This window comes from Strix uralensis, chromosome Z (assembly GCF_047716275.1).
Source record: "Strix uralensis isolate ZFMK-TIS-50842 chromosome Z, bStrUra1, whole genome shotgun sequence".
Lineage (NCBI taxonomy): Eukaryota > Metazoa > Chordata > Aves > Strigiformes > Strigidae > Strix > Strix uralensis.
Window position 1 is genome coordinate 75,128,649 of NC_134012.1, and position 16,527 is coordinate 75,145,175.

At 42.6% G+C, this 16,527-nt stretch overlaps 2 protein-coding genes across 11 annotated transcripts in view; both read left to right on the forward strand.

Moving 5' to 3' along the window:
* The first annotated feature begins 7,437 nt into the window (after positions 1-7,437).
* PRXL2C (peroxiredoxin like 2C) lies at positions 7,438-12,999 on the forward strand. Its single transcript, XM_074855176.1, has 6 exons — positions 7,438-8,663; positions 9,200-9,268; positions 10,768-10,821; positions 11,238-11,343; positions 11,576-11,707; positions 12,315-12,999. Exons 1-6 carry the CDS (start codon positions 8,481-8,483, stop codon positions 12,440-12,442), a joined length of 672 nt encoding a protein of 223 aa, XP_074711277.1. The 5' UTR covers positions 7,438-8,480; the 3' UTR covers positions 12,443-12,999.
* Positions 13,000-15,349: 2,350 nt separating this feature from the next.
* CDC14B (cell division cycle 14B) overlaps positions 15,350-16,527 on the forward strand; it is a 46,605-nt gene continuing 45,427 nt past the window's right edge. For all 10 annotated transcript variants that reach the window (XR_012626976.1, XR_012626977.1, XM_074855168.1 and 7 more), the window contains exon 1: positions 15,350-15,958. Coding sequence is in view for 8 of the 10 variants with exons in the window: in XM_074855168.1 (XP_074711269.1) it covers positions 15,802-15,958 (157 nt within the window). In the remaining 2 variants the exon portion in view is untranslated. The remainder of the gene's footprint in view (positions 15,959-16,527) is intronic.

The window sequence follows — 16,527 nt, forward strand, 5'->3', positions numbered from 1 at the left end:
CCAGCTCCTTCAATTGCTCCTCATAGGATTTGTTCTCCAGGCCCTTCACCAGCTTCGTTGCCCTCCTCTGCACTCGCTCCAGCACCTTGATATCTCTCTCATATTGAGGTGCCCAAAACTGGACACAATACTCCAGGTGTGGCCTCACCAATGCAGAGTACAGGGGGACTATCACCTCCCTACTTCTGCTGGTCACACTGTTTCTGATACAAGCCAGGATGCCATTGGCTTTTTTGGCCACCTGGGCACACTGCCGGCTCATGTTCAGCTGCTTGTCAATTAGAACCCCCAGATCCTTCTTGAGGAAGGTACTATCTCTCTTCTTTTTTTTTTTTTTTTTTTTTAATAATACTTAAATTTGTATAGAAAACTTCAGACAGACAGTATCACCCTCTCTGTGCAAAAATTTGCCCATCCATCATTCGGCACAGCAAGCCAGCTGCTAAATCCCTGTTCTTTTATTTTTGGAACTGGAATACAGTAAATAACTTACTCTAGAAGATTACCATCAATTTTCTTCAAAGAAAGCCGTCCTCTTAGCTCAATTTCAAATTAAATAAAAACTCTCCTATCTAAGTGACATCAGAGACAATAACAAAGGGATTTCAGAAATCTTTATCACCTCAAATTCCCATAGAAAGCTAAAATAGCTCCACACTAAAAGACTTCTCACAGCTTGTCCACAATATAAGGTATAGATATTCTGAACAACTTCATGTTTTTCCATGTCTTTTCCTGCAGAATTATCCCTTATTCTGATTTAGTCTCATTATTTGAAAGTTATTTCAGATAAACAGAGTTCAAATAAGCACATCCACAAGTGGAGTTACTCAGCAATAGCTACAGAAATTAAATTTACATCTACTTTAATCAGAATTAACTTTCAGGTGTGAACAAGCTCCTTATTATGTTGTTGGAAACAGGGGCTGAATTACAATGATCTAGTTAGAATACAGCTGCACACATACACAAGGAAAAATAATTAAAAGTATGATTTTTAAAAGTATCTTATTAAAGCTTTTATTCAAAAATCACTGCCATAAGGACACAGGCACAGGCCATGGAAGAAGCATTCCAAAGTAGCTACACACACACACACCCCCTGCCCATGTGAAAAATGTGTTATGGAGAAAAAGAATAATTATACATGCATGTCCCAAGTGGACCATACTTCCTGAAGAAGACATTTGTAGAGTAGAATAAATATGCCCACACACTAAGCCAATCAAAAGCCATTTTGTATGTTTGTTTATAGAAATATACATACATATATAAACCCTGCTCACTCATCTTGTTTAGCTATTAGCAGCCTACTAAGCAGTAGGACGGAGGTAGAATGGGATCCACAATGATCACCCAAACAATTCTGACTCTTTTTTTTCTGTCTTATGGTCTTTCCATTTAAGAGAAGCAACAGTGGTTATAACCACTCAGAAAGGGATACACAGATTATCAAGAAGTGATTCCTGCTGCCATGGCAATTACAGATGCTGCGTTGATCCCACTTGGACTGTCAGCCAGATTTCTTCACTCTTCTGATACTTTCAAACAACAACTATTGCTTCTTTAAAGAATTTCCCTTTGTAGAATTAATGGTAGCAACAGCATATAAACAAATATGCTTTACAGATTGACTGTTATGATACCTACTTGTATGATCAAATCTATATTGATGTCACTAGAGTTCTATGTCAGGACCTTGGAAACCATGGCAGGGCTACAGCTTGAATGTTAAAGTGCCCAATAAGAATATTTAAACAGTGGCTGTTAATCATTCTTTCTGGAGAGAGCACAAGAGCAAGTCTGAACAAATAATCTGACTCATGTACTATGAAGAAATGGCAGAACCTGCTTTTAACAAATGGTTGATGCATGAAAATCAGCATCAAGGAAACTAAGTTAAAATCATTGCAAATGTTTTATAGAAGAACAATGAGGAAAACAAATAATAATAATATTAATAATAGAGTTTTGAAGAGAATATAATCAGCCATTTTTCATTCCTTTGCCATCTTCTTTTTTAATTTTTTTTTGTCTGTACTTTATTCCTCAGCTCTTACGTGCAAAAATCTTTGGTTGCAGACAGAAGGATATTGCACACGCTAACTTATGAAAGATGATGCTGTAATAAACAAAAGTACATAAATTGGAACTAATTTAAATGACCTTTCACCAATCTGCAAAGAAAGATAATACTTTTCTTACATTTACAGATGTTTCAGAGAAGTTGTGTTTTAGCTGATATGTTAATACATTTTTATTTATAGTTGCCTATAACTAAAGTATATTTAACGCATTTGTATTCACCCCTTTTATTCCATTCTTCACTTTTACTGCTAGCTTTGTGCATAACCAAATTACATTAGAAATGTATGTATAAAGAGAATTGAAAGTATCAGCTGAAAAATAAGGAAAGAATATATAGCTTCATTAAGAAGTAAAAATCTTCTGAAGCAATTGACATCTTTGTTGAAGCAAATACCATAATTATGATGCAAACAGCAGGAAGAAAAACAACTTTCTTGTTTAAACACTGGAAGATACAGCAGCGGCCAGATTCTTGAGCCTTAAGCCAAATATCACCTCTCAAAGCACCAAGTTCAGGATTCACACCAACACTCACACAAACTCCAGACCCAAAAGGCTTTTGGGACTGAGCCCTCTGCCTCAGCTCTGGCATGAATTTTACTGGCTGTGGTGGAAGCTTTCATTGTTAACAAATGAAACACATGATTTCTACTTTTGAAGGCCCTCTTAGGAGAGCCAGATGGAAAACTGTGAACTCTGAAGTTCCTGACAGGGGCTTCACATGATGACTATTAGACACTTTACCTTTGAGCTCCTTTTTCTTATTTAAATAACTTCTTCAGGAAGGCCTTACTAAATTAAACCTGTGGCTTACTTCATCCAAGTTTAGTACATACATCATCTCAGTCCGATACACAATAGTAAGAGATTATTAAGCAACACATTTTAGCCATTTTGAAAGGGAGGAAGGTGGACATGGGCCATGGATTTGCAGTCCTCAAGATACAAGCAGTCAGTCAAGCTTAAGTGCTTGCAAAAAAAAATCCAATCTACCTCTATATGGGAATTGTCCTGGGTTCCTAATTGATCCCTCTAGCAAAAAGGCACAAGGGATGTCTGATGTTAAAGTGATGCTACTCTTAATTATATACCACGAAATAAATGAGATCTGTTTCAAGTGTGCACTAAAATTATCTCAAGTGATTAGCCTCCAGCAAATATACCATCCACCAACCTCAAGAAGGGAATTTCTTACTGTAGCTAAATATCAACATTGCCACATGTAAAAGATCCATTTGAATTGAATCCACTGCTAAATATACATCCAGATCTCCATGAACACAGAAAATAGAAATAGCAGCTGGGAACTACAACCTTCTTACAGTATGCTTTTCCTACATAGGCAAAAAATGGGGGGGGGGGGGGGGGGAGGAGAAGGAAGTAAAGAAACCGATATTATCTAAAGCTTTTTGTTTACCTTGTAAAACACCAGTGCAAGAGTCTTAAATAATAAGGCCTAATTTGGCATAAACACTCCACAAGATCACCTCTGTTTTTCTTCACATTCTTCATCTCTTAATACTTTGATCTAGTTTACATTATAATTTAAACACTAAAGATAATTAGCTTACTTTCTAAGAGCCTTACTACTAACAAGGTATAAGACAAGTCTGTTTGGCCAGTTTGGATTGCAGCATATCTTTATTTGCTTTTTGACTGTGTCTTATCTATTTACGTAGTGATTTTTTCAGGTGAGAAATTTGCTTCCTCTTAGTTCTTTAAAGAAAGAGTCAAACCAGTGGCACTTGGAGCAACTAAACAGCGTCTTCACATATAATTTGCTAGTCTGGACATATAGATGGTCATCTCTGGTTTTCATTTGCAGCACACAAAGTAGCTGTAAAGCAGAAATAGATCAAATACAGGGAGCTCTTACTAAATGCGTTAAAGTCTCTCTACACCCTGAGGCTATATTAACCAAAATGTGGGCATTTCATTTAACATTGTTACATTTTGTTGTGTAGTAAAGTTTGTAGTTACTGCTCTCTCTGTCTGGTTTATATTACAAAACTAAATACGCCAAACATAACAGGAGAAAATGTTTATCTCCATATGTCAGTATAATCACTAAACTATTAAAGTAGATTTTAAAATATATTTACATTATTCGTGTTGTGAAACAACAGTTAATCAGTATACAACACATGCTGACACTGCCACCAGATTCACAAGGCCCTTAGTCTCGTAAATAATCCTGAATAATTTTTAAAAGGAGTGAAAAATCAAAGTGGAAAACTTAGGCAAGTTTTGAAACTGTAGTATCTTCTCCCTCAGCAAAAAAATAGAAAGAAAAACTAAACAGAAATCACATCAGGAGATAGAGAGCACACACCAAGTAGAAAAAATGGAGATGAAGCTAGCATTTGCAACATGACTTTCAAGGCTGCAAATTATTCCCCTTGCTGATCAAAAGAATCAGTCCCATGACCTTCTGCCAATAAGTCTAGTGTACCCCCAATATATCATGACACTAAAGAAACAATGAAAGGCAGCCATAAAGGAAAAAGTCTCTTATCTATAGGACAGTACACATTTTACTGCTTTTTAATTACAACAACAGTTTAAAAACAACTCATACTTAACTAGCACTTAGTGATGTCTTTACTCTGGAATTGTAAACACTAATTTATTTTTAGCTGATAAGTAATAACCATGTTATCTCTAGCTAAATAACAGATAAAGAAAAACAAATATACTTGTGCTAAATAAACAACACATCTTGCAGTAAACTCATAACAAAATGTTGCTTTACAACCATATACTCTAGACAGTGTTTACGCTATTGATATAGGCCACGCCTCTCTTGTCAGATATTTTGTTCAGCTGTTGTAAATAAAGGAATTCAGGTTGCATAATTGCAGCTGGTATTTTGTTTCACTAGTCAATACAGAACAAATAAATTATTCCACATCTGTGTGTAATTATTTTTCTCCCTCTTGAAATGGTAGGAATCTGAATTTTCTATCCACAGCACAAAGTAGCTCAATTGCTGGTTAATTAAATATTAGCTAAGTTTCTCTTTACAACTGTAAATTGCCCTTCAGTGAAGAAAGTGACTTGCACCTTGAATGTTATACATCATGATTAATAATGCCAATGTATTAATCAATTCTCCTTAAGACACTGAAAAAGACATCACTCTGATGACTACATTTTTTAAGTTGCCATTTCAATATTTAAGAGCTATAAAGAAGAGGGGAAGGGAAAGAAGCGGAAGTTTTCCTAATCACAGCTCATACTAAAGAATTACATGGTTATAGTAGACCGCACTCTTAGACAGTCAGTACTGTCCAGAATAGTAACAGATACAGAGTTCTTCTTTCCATCTAAGTCAATGGAGCTTATGTCTGTGTTTTTGTTATGCATACATAAATGAAAGGCTTTCAGCTTCAGCTTTCAAAAGTGACTGCCAATTTTAAGTGTTTCCTCTTTCAGAGGATATGTCAGAGTTCAACTGCCTTCACCTCTGTTTTTTCTTCATAAAACTGGGGGTGGCAGCAATTCATATTTGTATTCCAGCAACACTTAAGAATCTCCATCAAAAATTAGAATCATACTGTTTGAGGGCCTTTAGAGAATGCTTTGGCAAATATCCTTGGAAGAAAGTTGCTATTCCTTAATTGTACCCTGCTGAAACCAGATGTTAAGGATATGCTTCTTCATCTAGTTTAAAGAGGCCAAATAGCATAAAAGAGCGAGGTCTGCAGGCAGTCTTGATTGGCTTAGTAGGAATTTTTACCAGCTCTACCAGACAGGCTGGGCTCCTCAGAGATTTCATTTCCAGTCAAGAGACAACAAGCTCGCTGGACTCTAGGCACTAGGTTAGCTCTGCACAGACTGAGCCAGGACAGTGTCCTTTGAGTTTGTGATACCACCCTGCCCAACTCTTTTCATCAGCAGGCTCATCCCTATCTGTGCTCCCACTCAGAGGCTGTGGCAGCAGATTCCCCATCATGATATGACTGCCTCTTCTGCAGGCTCTGATTTCCAGCTGCAATGGCAAGGGCCCTGGTACAACCTGTAATTCATGACCAAGTGCTGATCTGTGCCCCTGGGCCCTGCCCAATGCTACTTGGAGGTTTTACTACAGCTGTAACACTGCAAGGTTATGTGCTCACCCTGCCCACTTCAGCCCCAAGAAGAAGAGCAAAACATGTCAAAAGTGGTCAGTTCTCCCTGCTTTGCTATGTCCTGTAGTAGTCAAGGGTAGGTAGGCCATTCCCATCAGTACTGCTGAGGTGCTGCAGAGCAGTGCTGCACAGCCCACGTTTGGTTCATGGGCTGCTGGTTGAAGAAATCTGTCTGACAGCATAATACCTAGGCAACTGTTAACTGAACAAAGAAGCTGGATGATAACAACAATGGGGAATTAATACTGCCCAAATTCTTACAGAATCATAGAATCATTTAGGTTGGAAAAGACCCTTCAGATCATCAAGTCCAACTGTATCTAGCAGAATGTAAGTTTCACGATTTTCAGAAATTCTTTCCAATTTGAACTCATTGCATTTTAAATCAAAGTCATTTTGAGGTCATACTGGGCTGCAAGATTAGTCCTTAAAGTACACAGCCATAGGCAAATACACAAGTGCTTTGCTAACATTCAAACACTGATTCACTAGTTCAGCAAAGTATTATTATTATTATTACCATGGCCGCAGTTAACCTGGCAAAGCCACAAGCTGGATCCAAATAATACAATAAGCTTTCATTACTGAAACAACAGGGCTATACTAGTGGCTGGATAGTATCACCTGTGTATGTGTTGGAAACTTGTAAAGAGCTATCAGTCAGGGACCACTTTCCCTCATATTGTTATTTATAATGCAGAGCTGACTTGTCTTTCCTGTTAACATGGCACAAAGCACATTACATGCCCTGAAGGCCTTTTTGGCAAGAGTCTTAAAACAGAGTTGGGTTGTATCCTAACTGGAGGGCCAACTATGTTGTATCATCCTGTATAAATGTTTTACACAGAGCTAATTTGATTCAGACATTGTGACATTAGAAAGAATTTCTTCCACTGAGTATTGTAAGAGAAATGGTGGTAATGCACTCCCCTTTTAGGGAAGGTCTGGAGCAGAGCAGCTGGGAGTGATAGTGGCTCTCAGGTCAAACAAGAGTCAAAAATATGCTGTTGCAAAAAGCACAACCACAATGCCAGCATGTTTAAGTGGATGTACAGACCCAAGACCTGAAGAAAAACTAATGCTTAGCTAAAATACTGTGTCTAGTTTTAGGCACTGAACTTCAAGAATGACAGAAACCATCCAGAAAGTCCAGAGGAAACTACAAAATCTGTATTCTAGAAATTCTAGAAAACATGACCTATGAGAAGAAAGAACTGTAAAAAAAAAAAAAAAAAAAAAAAAAAAAAAAAGAGTGGGAATTATTTAGTCTAGGAAACAGAATACTCAAGGCAACATACCAATAGTCTGTGTATAGTTGAAAAGCTGATGCAGTAAAGGGATTAACCTGTTTATGTGCTCACTCGTGGTAATATAAAAGCAGCGGGCTTAACACAAAGTACAGGGGATGTAAATTCAAACAACATAAACATTATAGACACTGGGACAGATTGCCAAGAGGCACTCTGGAACTAACATCATCAGAGAGCTTCATAAAGAACAACTGCTGGAGATCCCCCCAGTCCTATTCCCTCTGATACTTCTTTGCCCACTAAGAAAAGGAGAGTGCTCTCCTGCTTACATAAGTTTTCAGCTAACACAACAATCCAAGCAACTATGATACTCTTCAACTGTCTACTGTTCTTAGTTATGTCCTTTCTGTGTGCACTTGATACTCTCACACAAGCATTTGCACTGCTCAGCACCCTCTGATATTCACCTGCCAAAGTCCCATGAAATTCCTTTACTTCAGTAAGGAAACGGGGTCTGCTTTTTCTGGTAGAGCAGCTCGACAGCTCCTTGAAACCCGAATTTTCTAGCTCGCTCATAGCCCTCTGAAATGCTGTGCCATCCTGCAAAGCGCACCCTGGCCCTCAAATTGTACAACAATGTCACTCCTTCCGTTTGCACACAGTGTCTGGGAGGCTCGGCTTGATTTCATTACGTTTTCCAGGCACAAACTGCGTACCGAGTGCCACCGAGGCGTCGGGATCTTGGCGGCGGGTTTTTCTCTCTGTCCTGTGATCCGAAGGCCCTGAACTCACCGACTGCCCCTTGGGCGAGGGCCGTGCCGGCCGGCCCTGACTCTCTCCCGGGAGCGGGAAGGAGCCAGTGCCCTCCCGCCCAGCCCCGGCGCTCCCCCGCAGTCATGCAGCCCCCGCGCTTTCCGCTGTGGCTCCGCCTTATCCTTCCTCCTTCTCCTCCTCCTCCTCCTCCTTCCCCGGCCGGGCGGGCCCGGCAGAGGCGGCGGGGCCGGAGCGGGCCATGGCCGGGCAGCCGGCGCCGCTCGTCACGCGGCAGGTCGGCAGCACGCGGGGCGGCGGGCAGCGGCCGGAGCCAGCGGAGCTGCGGGCGGCCGCCCGCTGCCCGGTGGTGGACGCGGGCGGGAGGAGCGTCCCCTTCGCGGCCCTGTACGGGGAGCGGAAAGCGATCGTGGTGTTCGTGCGGGTGAGGAGGGAGCGGCTGCCCGGGGGGGTGACCGGGCGGCCCGGAGCCCAGGCGGGCTCCCTGCGGGCGGCCCCGGCGCGCCTGTGAGAGGGGCGGGGAGCGGGAGAGGAGAGTTCACACAAGCGAGGCTACAGCAAACAGGAGAGAAAATGTAGAGCGGATCGGTTCTGCTTCTGAGAACCCCGTTCTTTGGTAAAATTACAGTATTTACTTGAAAGGACATAATAATTCTTCAGCCGTGTGTTTAGGGAAACGAGTATGGTGTTCCCTGATTTCCCACTGGCAAGCCAGCTCTTGCATTCCGAAAATATCCAGAGATAAAAATATTAGCAAGGCCCCAAGCCCAGTGTCCTTGTTCAAGATTGGGGATTAAACCAGGATCCAAACCCAAATTTCATGACCACAAAGAACTTTAATCCTTTCTGTTCCCACTTCTCAATCACCTCCAAAATGATTTGTGCCCTAAATCATAATCTGGTGCTTCATTGCTATAAAATTATGTCTGTTTCTGACACGTCCGACTGGCTATGTTGCAGAATTTTTTATGTTACACCTGTAAGGAGTATGTAGAAGACCTGGCAAAAGTCCCCAAGGCGTTTTTACAAGTAAGTACTCTGTCCTTAATATGTACCTGGTGGTGCTGTAGTTGAGCAGATTTCTTACGTCCCACTGCAGGCTTGCATGAGGCTTAAACCTTCTAGGAATCGAAGAAAAAAGCTCGGAAGAAAGTTAGCGCTTTCATTGCTTGCTACAATAGCAGTAATGTATCTCTCTAGGAGACACAGGAAAGGATTTATTGCACGACATGCTCTCTTGCAGGAGCATTATTTCTCCCTGCCCTATTAGCCTGGTACTGTTTTTTCTGCTGTGTTCTGAACGGTTAGACAACATCTGACAGGCATTTCTTCTGGTATTAGTAGTGCCCTGGGCAGCTGTCTTCTCCTGACCACTATCTACTGCCCTTTCCATTATGCCAGTATGGCTGACTGATGGTTGTACATGGAACAGGATCAGAGAATTGATCTGGATTAAAAATAGTCTCTTTTTCTATGGTTGTGAGCTGCATCAGTTGTGTGACCTGTTCTCCAGGCAGCTGCACAAACAGGAGTGACATAGTGACAGATAGGAGAAATGGAGTGGGCAGGGGTTGCTATGGATGGTTATTTGTTGGGTGGTAGGAGATACAAGAGAAAGACAATGATCCCCTGCTAAATGTGGAAGGTCAGTCTGTCTCTTCTAGGCTGCTGATTGAAATTCTGTCATATTTTATTCCCAACAGCAGCATAGCTGATGACACTGACTCAGCTCCTTGCTGACAGCAAGCTTTAGATGGAACTTGGGGATGAAAAGGGGCAATTTCTTTAGCAGGTCTCCTTCTCAGGACAGATTTTTCTAAACCGCTTGATCAGTGTCACTCAGAATGACATTTTCTTAATCTGGCTGCTCAAATAAGTTTATACAGAGAATCAAAACCATCCATGCTTTTCTTAGTGAGAATATTCTGGTTTTAGGAAAGCTTCTTTTCATATCAAGCAAAATGATTGTATATGAGAAAGGCAAGTACATTAAAGCAACCTATTTTATTAACTGTTTTACTAACATCTAAGTGAACTTAAGTTTTAGGCTCTATTTTAGACTCAGGCCTAATGTTGCACCTGCAAAAGACAGCAGTACATGCAGATGCAAGTTATATCTATTCATGAGCATCCATGATGTACTTGTATGTGCACCAATATTTGCATGCTGCTTCTTTAGATGCAGGTGCAACTGAGTGGAAATTTTGAACTTCCAGGATCATAGCAGGTTGCAATCTGTTGAAAAGATGACACTACTAATGCTACAGAAAGCTTAAAAGTTTACTCATCTCTAACTTAAAAGTTATCTTTGAAAATAATTTTTCAATTAATAAATTAATGTAGCTGCTAATTGTGGGTGATAAGACAAAGGTGCAGGCTCCAAATGTGTAAGTGATGTTAATTTCAAATAATTTTAACTCAGTGCACTGTGATCATTAACTCAGGACACCAGATTCTGCTAATGCTTTGAAGCCATGCAGAAACACCGAGTTCCTCTTTACAGTTTCAATACCCATGTTCTGTTCTAGGAAGCAAATGTGAGACTTATAGTTATTGGACAGTCATCTTATCATCACATCAAGGTAAATACAGTAGTCATTAAATACATTCTATCGTCTATTGTGTCTTAATGGTCTGCGTTGAGCGATTTCGAACTGAGTGAAAAGATGGTCATTTGTAACCACAGAAAAGGAGGACAGTATTCCTTTTCATGACGCAGTTGTAACAGTAGTACATGAATAAAGCAAATAACTAAAACTTTCAGTTTAAAAACCTTGCTCCCTATGGAAACGTCTTTTCTTGATTTCACTGGAAGCTTTGTTTTAGTAAAAGTTTTGGGGCTAAAAATTTTTGGCCTTTAATTTAAACGTGACAAATTCACAGGTTTCCAAATTGGGGGGTGGGGGGCAGTAGAGTGTACTTTTTCCACTGTCAGTAAATCCTAATTACTGTCTTAACCTTAAAAATACTACTTTTTTTGTATGCATATATTTTGCAGACCTTTTGCAGTTTGACTGGGTATACTCACGAAATGTATGTAGATCCACAAAGGGAAATTTATAAAACACTTGGCATGAAAAGAGGTGAAGGTAATAATGTATCAGGTAAGAATAACTTTCTCACCTTGTTCAGACTCAGAACAAAATGAGAACTTTCTGACAAAACAGTACAATCACGGTGTCAATAGGGAGTTGCCCACCAGACCATCTCTTGTAGGTTAAATTTTGTTAGAACAAATGAAGAAACTCTAAACTATTTGTAGCAGCCGTTCAATTTTGTTTTCTCCTTACTTGCCTTTGTATTTCTAGATAACAAGTATTCTGCTGTCTTGTTTAGTGCGGAGCCCTCATGTGAAATCAAACGTGCTCCTGGGAAGCATCAAGAGTGTGTGGAGAGCGATGACTGGTCCAGCTTTTGATTTTCAAGGAGATCCCGCTCAGCAGGGAGGAACTTTGATTTTAGGCCCAGGTGAGCTTCTTTGTTTTGTGTGAAAGCTACAGTCTTCTCCTTCAGCCATTTGCTTTAACACTACCACCTCAGCCGCTGTCCCTGTGGATCCCAAGGAGACAGTCTTGTGTTGAACTGTGTAGTTTTGCTGGCTGAAGGAACCTGTGGAAATGTCATTGTGTAGTCCTGCCTCCCACAGAAGTGACACAAAGCTGATCACAGTCCTGATAGAACAACTGCCTTGAAGTTTGGAGGGGTTTTTTTAATATTGTGTTGTTCACCTACATTCTGCTTTCACATTTGATTCTAGGCATTTAATGTGCTCTTAGCAGAGGAGTAATGCATGAAGGGGGGGTGCAACATGACAAAGTCATCTCATCAAATCATTAGTAAACATCATGCTAGAGCAGATTTGATTCAGTTAGATGCCTCAATGTTCCTTACTTCTATAACTTAAGAAACAATCTTTGTCATTGTTTAAAATACAGTGTATTGTGCAGTCTATAGAGCTAGTATGCATTTGTACAAGAACTAGTAGGAAATCAGAATGCTTCTTTGATTTACTTATGTCTTTGAATAAGTAAATATTTTATTCAACTATTTACATGTTATTCTCATTCCATTCCAGGCAATGAAGTTCATTTTTTGCACCTTGATAAAAACAGGTTGGATCACGTTCCCATTAACACAGTTTTGCAGCTGGCAGGAGTTAAACCAGTAAATTTCACAAACAAACCCCAGATTATTGACATATGACACACAGTAGATTTTTTCTTTTTTTTAACTTGTGCTTTGCAAGAACAATTCTTCAGTGAATTCCCACCAGCATCGGTTACTGTTGTGTCTTTATGGGACATATGAAACCTTGTCTGGAAAATAAGAGCACAGAATAAATTACCTGGCACTGAAGATGGACACAAAATTGCTATTTCCATTGTGTATAAGATAACAAAACCTAAAACACAACTGAGGCTTAATGCAAAAAATCCTTTAGCTTATTATTTCCTCATCAAACAATCTTGCTAATATATTTTAAAAATCTTTGTTCAAGACACACTAAACTAAAAAATCTGGTTTTGCTCAGGAAGAACTTGGGATTCTTGCCTTCAGCAGATCACACTGGCTTTCAATCCAATACTTCTCAGCAATGTTTTAAAGCTTATGGAACCGTGTGACAATCTTGTATTAAATATACCTTGAAAAACCAGAGTTTTGAACACTGGGACTTCAGCTTATGCCTACTTTTGCATCTGGCACTGGCAGACATTATGAAATACATTTTATAGTTTTAAATAAATATTTCAAATACATCATCTGTTGTCTTCAATTCTTCTGTGTTATACAGAAAGGTGGGTCTGTAAGACCAAGGAGAGGTGTGCCTTAAACATATTTCTGATCAGATTGTCAGTTTTCGAGTAGGCCATAGTCAATTACTTCTTTTCCTATAATGATCTGCAGTAGAATATTCTCCCTTGTATGCATGTACTTTATCTCAGAGCAAGACATCTCTGAAAAAATGTTCTTAGTTGTTTCTGTCCTAGACAAAGGAGCTAAGGAAAACAGCATTTTGGTTTCCAGTTCTGTCAGATTTCATATTATCCATTTTTCTAGAAATGTTTATGTTCAGAATCTATTGCTTTCATTAAAGTAGATGTGTCTTCTTTCATCTATGAGTCACTTCTTTTTAGCAATTTTAAAATAAGATTGTCCAAGATTTATGGAGGAGCATATTCTCTTCTGCAGTTTCTGATCTGGCCTTCACTGTAAAATGCTACTGTTTGTACCTATCTCACCTGCGGATTCTCTCCCCGTTATAAGCTTTCTCACTAATGCAATTGTAAAACAGTATTCTGTGAAGAGATTTGTCCCTGCATCCATTAAGGTCACTGACAGGCCCAGAGCAAGCTTCATAGAGCTCTACACCATTAAGAGCATGTGAAATTAAATGTAGTGTTCCTTGACAAAGGCCTGCTTAAGAAACATGATGATACTGAGCAATGTAATTCCATCAAAGGTACTATGCCTTAGCACTGTGTTAATTACATACATATTTTGATACGGTGTGTTCAGAAGAAGGATATTATTAATGTACAGGGCTTGGCAACAGGACTAAAAGTAGTCATGTGCAGACTCTGAACTCACGTGATTTCACAGCTTGCCAGAAGCTTCCTCAGAACTTGTCACAATGGACTGGGACTGACAGCTGAGGCTCATGGGGGAGTAAAGTCCACTTTTCATGAACCATTGCCCCTACATTCATAAATAAGGAGCTGTCCCCTCCTTCTGAGGCTCCCCCAGTTCATCAAAATTTTTGAGTACATCAGAAACGCTGGCGTGCAGCTGCCTCTATGTTACTTAAAGCACAGCAGAAAGCAAGTGAGAAAATTGGTCTTATGTTTGTAAAACAAATGCAGAAAACTTAACTTTCAAAGCAAAAGAATGCTAGCTATTGTTTATTTGTAGTGAGTGCTTCCACTCTGCTTCATTCACCTGATCATCACTGTCGAGGACACAGACTCTTGTTTCACTTTTGTTTTGTAATTATTTCACTTTCATGTTCTTGGTGCTTTCGATTTTAAAGGAAGTGTTTGGCTAGCTGTTTTTCTGCTTCTTTTGCTTTCAGTAGAATTAAAATAATATACAATGGGAATAGTTCTATTGCCACTAATACATGAAATAAAACTAGCTAAAAGAACCGCAGACTCTTGAAAGGGATTGGAATGAATTAAGCTGTAGTTTGACAGCTCTGTATGTTGCAGTCATCCACCTTCACCATTTCAATACTGACAGGAACCACATCATGGCCTCCATGTTATCCCAGCAAAATCACTTCTTCAGAAAGATTTGCAAAGTGCAGACAAACAAAAACAGGGAAGAAGACAGAGAGGAGGATTCAGCAGAAGAGCATTCTGATTAGGCCGCTGGCCCTGCATTTTGCATCTGGGCACAGGTTCACCGCGTTCGCTGGTGCCCTGCAAGACAATGATTCCCAAGTGCATTGTGAACTGGAACATCGATGGCCACATTCACAAACAGGAGAAACAGTTTTTGAAGTGTCAGCAGAATTTTAGGTCTCTGGTGTTATTTACAAAAAGTAATTTAAAAAAGTTATGCAGTGAAAGGTGGAAACTACTCTAAGATGAACGCTGACCTCACACGCAGCAGATGGTAGAATGCTTCAGCAAAGGGTTTTGTCACAGCCAACGAGACAGAGGTCGGGAGGGAGCCGTTTCCAGAAGCTGTTTCAACAACTAGCTTGATTTATTTCAACATATACTTAAAATAATAGCGCGTTTTAAAGTCACCACTGTGTCTGAGAAGCAGACTGAAACCCAGCGATTTTAACCTTCCAGATAAATCCATTTAATGTTCAGACCAGAAGAAGACTGCACGCACCGGACCGGTTTCAGGTGGCCTTGCACAATGCCATGTCCTTTGGGACCCTCTTTCGGTATGTGTCGTGAGAGGCACCTGGAACTCGCGACGCCTCAAGACTAACGCAACGGAAAACGCTCCTTTCCAAAGGCGGCGGCTTTATGCCAGCGCAAGCGGTGCCGGCCCGTCCGTGGGAGCGGACTCGCCCCGCAGCCGGGGCCCTCGCACCCCCAAGAGTTGCGTTTCGGTCACGCTGTCACCATCCGCGCCGCCCCCCTCTCTGGGGGAAGCCCGGCGCCACGTCAGCAGCCCTCACCGCGGCGACCGGGCAGGGGCGAGGTGCCGAGAGCCCCGCCGGCCGCCAGCAGCCCCGGAGCGGCGGCGATGGGCGGGCCGCGCCCGGCCGCGCTCCCCCTGCCCACCTGTTACAGCGGCCACTATGACATCACCGCCCCCACCGCTCCGCGCCGGTGACGACACACCGCACTGACCCAATCAGAGACGGTGGGGTGCCGGGAGGTGGCCGGGAGCTGCCGCCGGCTCGGGGCGGGGGGGCCGTAGGTGCATGGGGCGGTGGGAGGGGGCGGTGACCGGGGAGACGCGTCAGCCGCCGCCGCCGCCGCCGTCGTCGTCGTCGCGGGGTCCCTCCCCTCCGGCGGCCCGAGCCCCGCGGGGAGCGGCGCGGCGGGGATGAGGCGGGCCCGCCTCGCACCCACCGTAGCGGCGCGGCCGCCTCCGCCATGAAGCGGAAGAGCTGGGCCGAGGCCCGGCGCCGCACAGCCCCGGCGCCGCCGGCTCTGAAGAGAACTCGGGGCGCGGCGTCGCGGGCGGCGGGGAGCGAGGTGGAGCGGCAGCAGCCGCCCCCCGCCGGGCCGGAAACCTGCCTGAGGATCGCCGGTGAGGGGGGCGTGCCGGGGGGGCGGGCAGGGTGGCGACGCGGCGGGAGAGTTGAGTAGCAACTCAGGGCCGGGCTGGTAGCGGCGGGACGGGACGGGACGGGACGGGACGGGACGGGACGGGACGGGACGGGGGGGGCCGCTGAGGTGTCCGTCCCGTCCCATCCCCGCGGCGGTGGGCGCCGCGCCGGCCCCGGGGCGGGAGGCGCGGCGGCGGGGAAGGAAGATTTCAGCGGTGGGTCGCCGCTGTCCCGCCGGGACGCCGGGGCGCGCGGCCGGCGGCGGCCGCCCCTGCCATCTGTGCGACGGGTCAGCGCTTGCGTCTCGCCGGCGTTTCACAGAGCGCCGCGAGTCCCGCCGTTCTTCCAGAAGCGTAAATACCCTGGTTTCATCATAACTCTGGCTGTACCGAGCAGTCGCCGTGTGCTGTCTTTCTGCTTGTAGGAGAGTAAACGGAAAATGTATTTGAACCAGTAAAACATGTTCCGGAAGGTGGGGTGAGGAAATAACATATTTCTCTGTGTTGGGGATATATCTTTATCCCAACGCTGTGCTTGCCGGCTAATGGGT

What these genes read in the sequence shown, in the direction of transcription:
- PRXL2C (XM_074855176.1), top strand. Translation starts at nt 8,481, where the DNA reads ATGGCCGGGCAGCCGGCGCCGCTCGTCACGCGGCAGGTCGGCAGCACG. An exon ending in TGAAGGTAATAATGTATCAG is followed by an intron (nt 11,344 to 11,575) that starts GTAAGAATAACT and finishes TGTCTTGTTTAG; the next exon opens with TGCGGAGCCCTCATGTGAAA. An exon ending in AACTTTGATTTTAGGCCCAG is followed by an intron (nt 11,708 to 12,314) that starts GTGAGCTTCTTT and finishes ATTCCATTCCAG; the next exon opens with GCAATGAAGTTCATTTTTTG.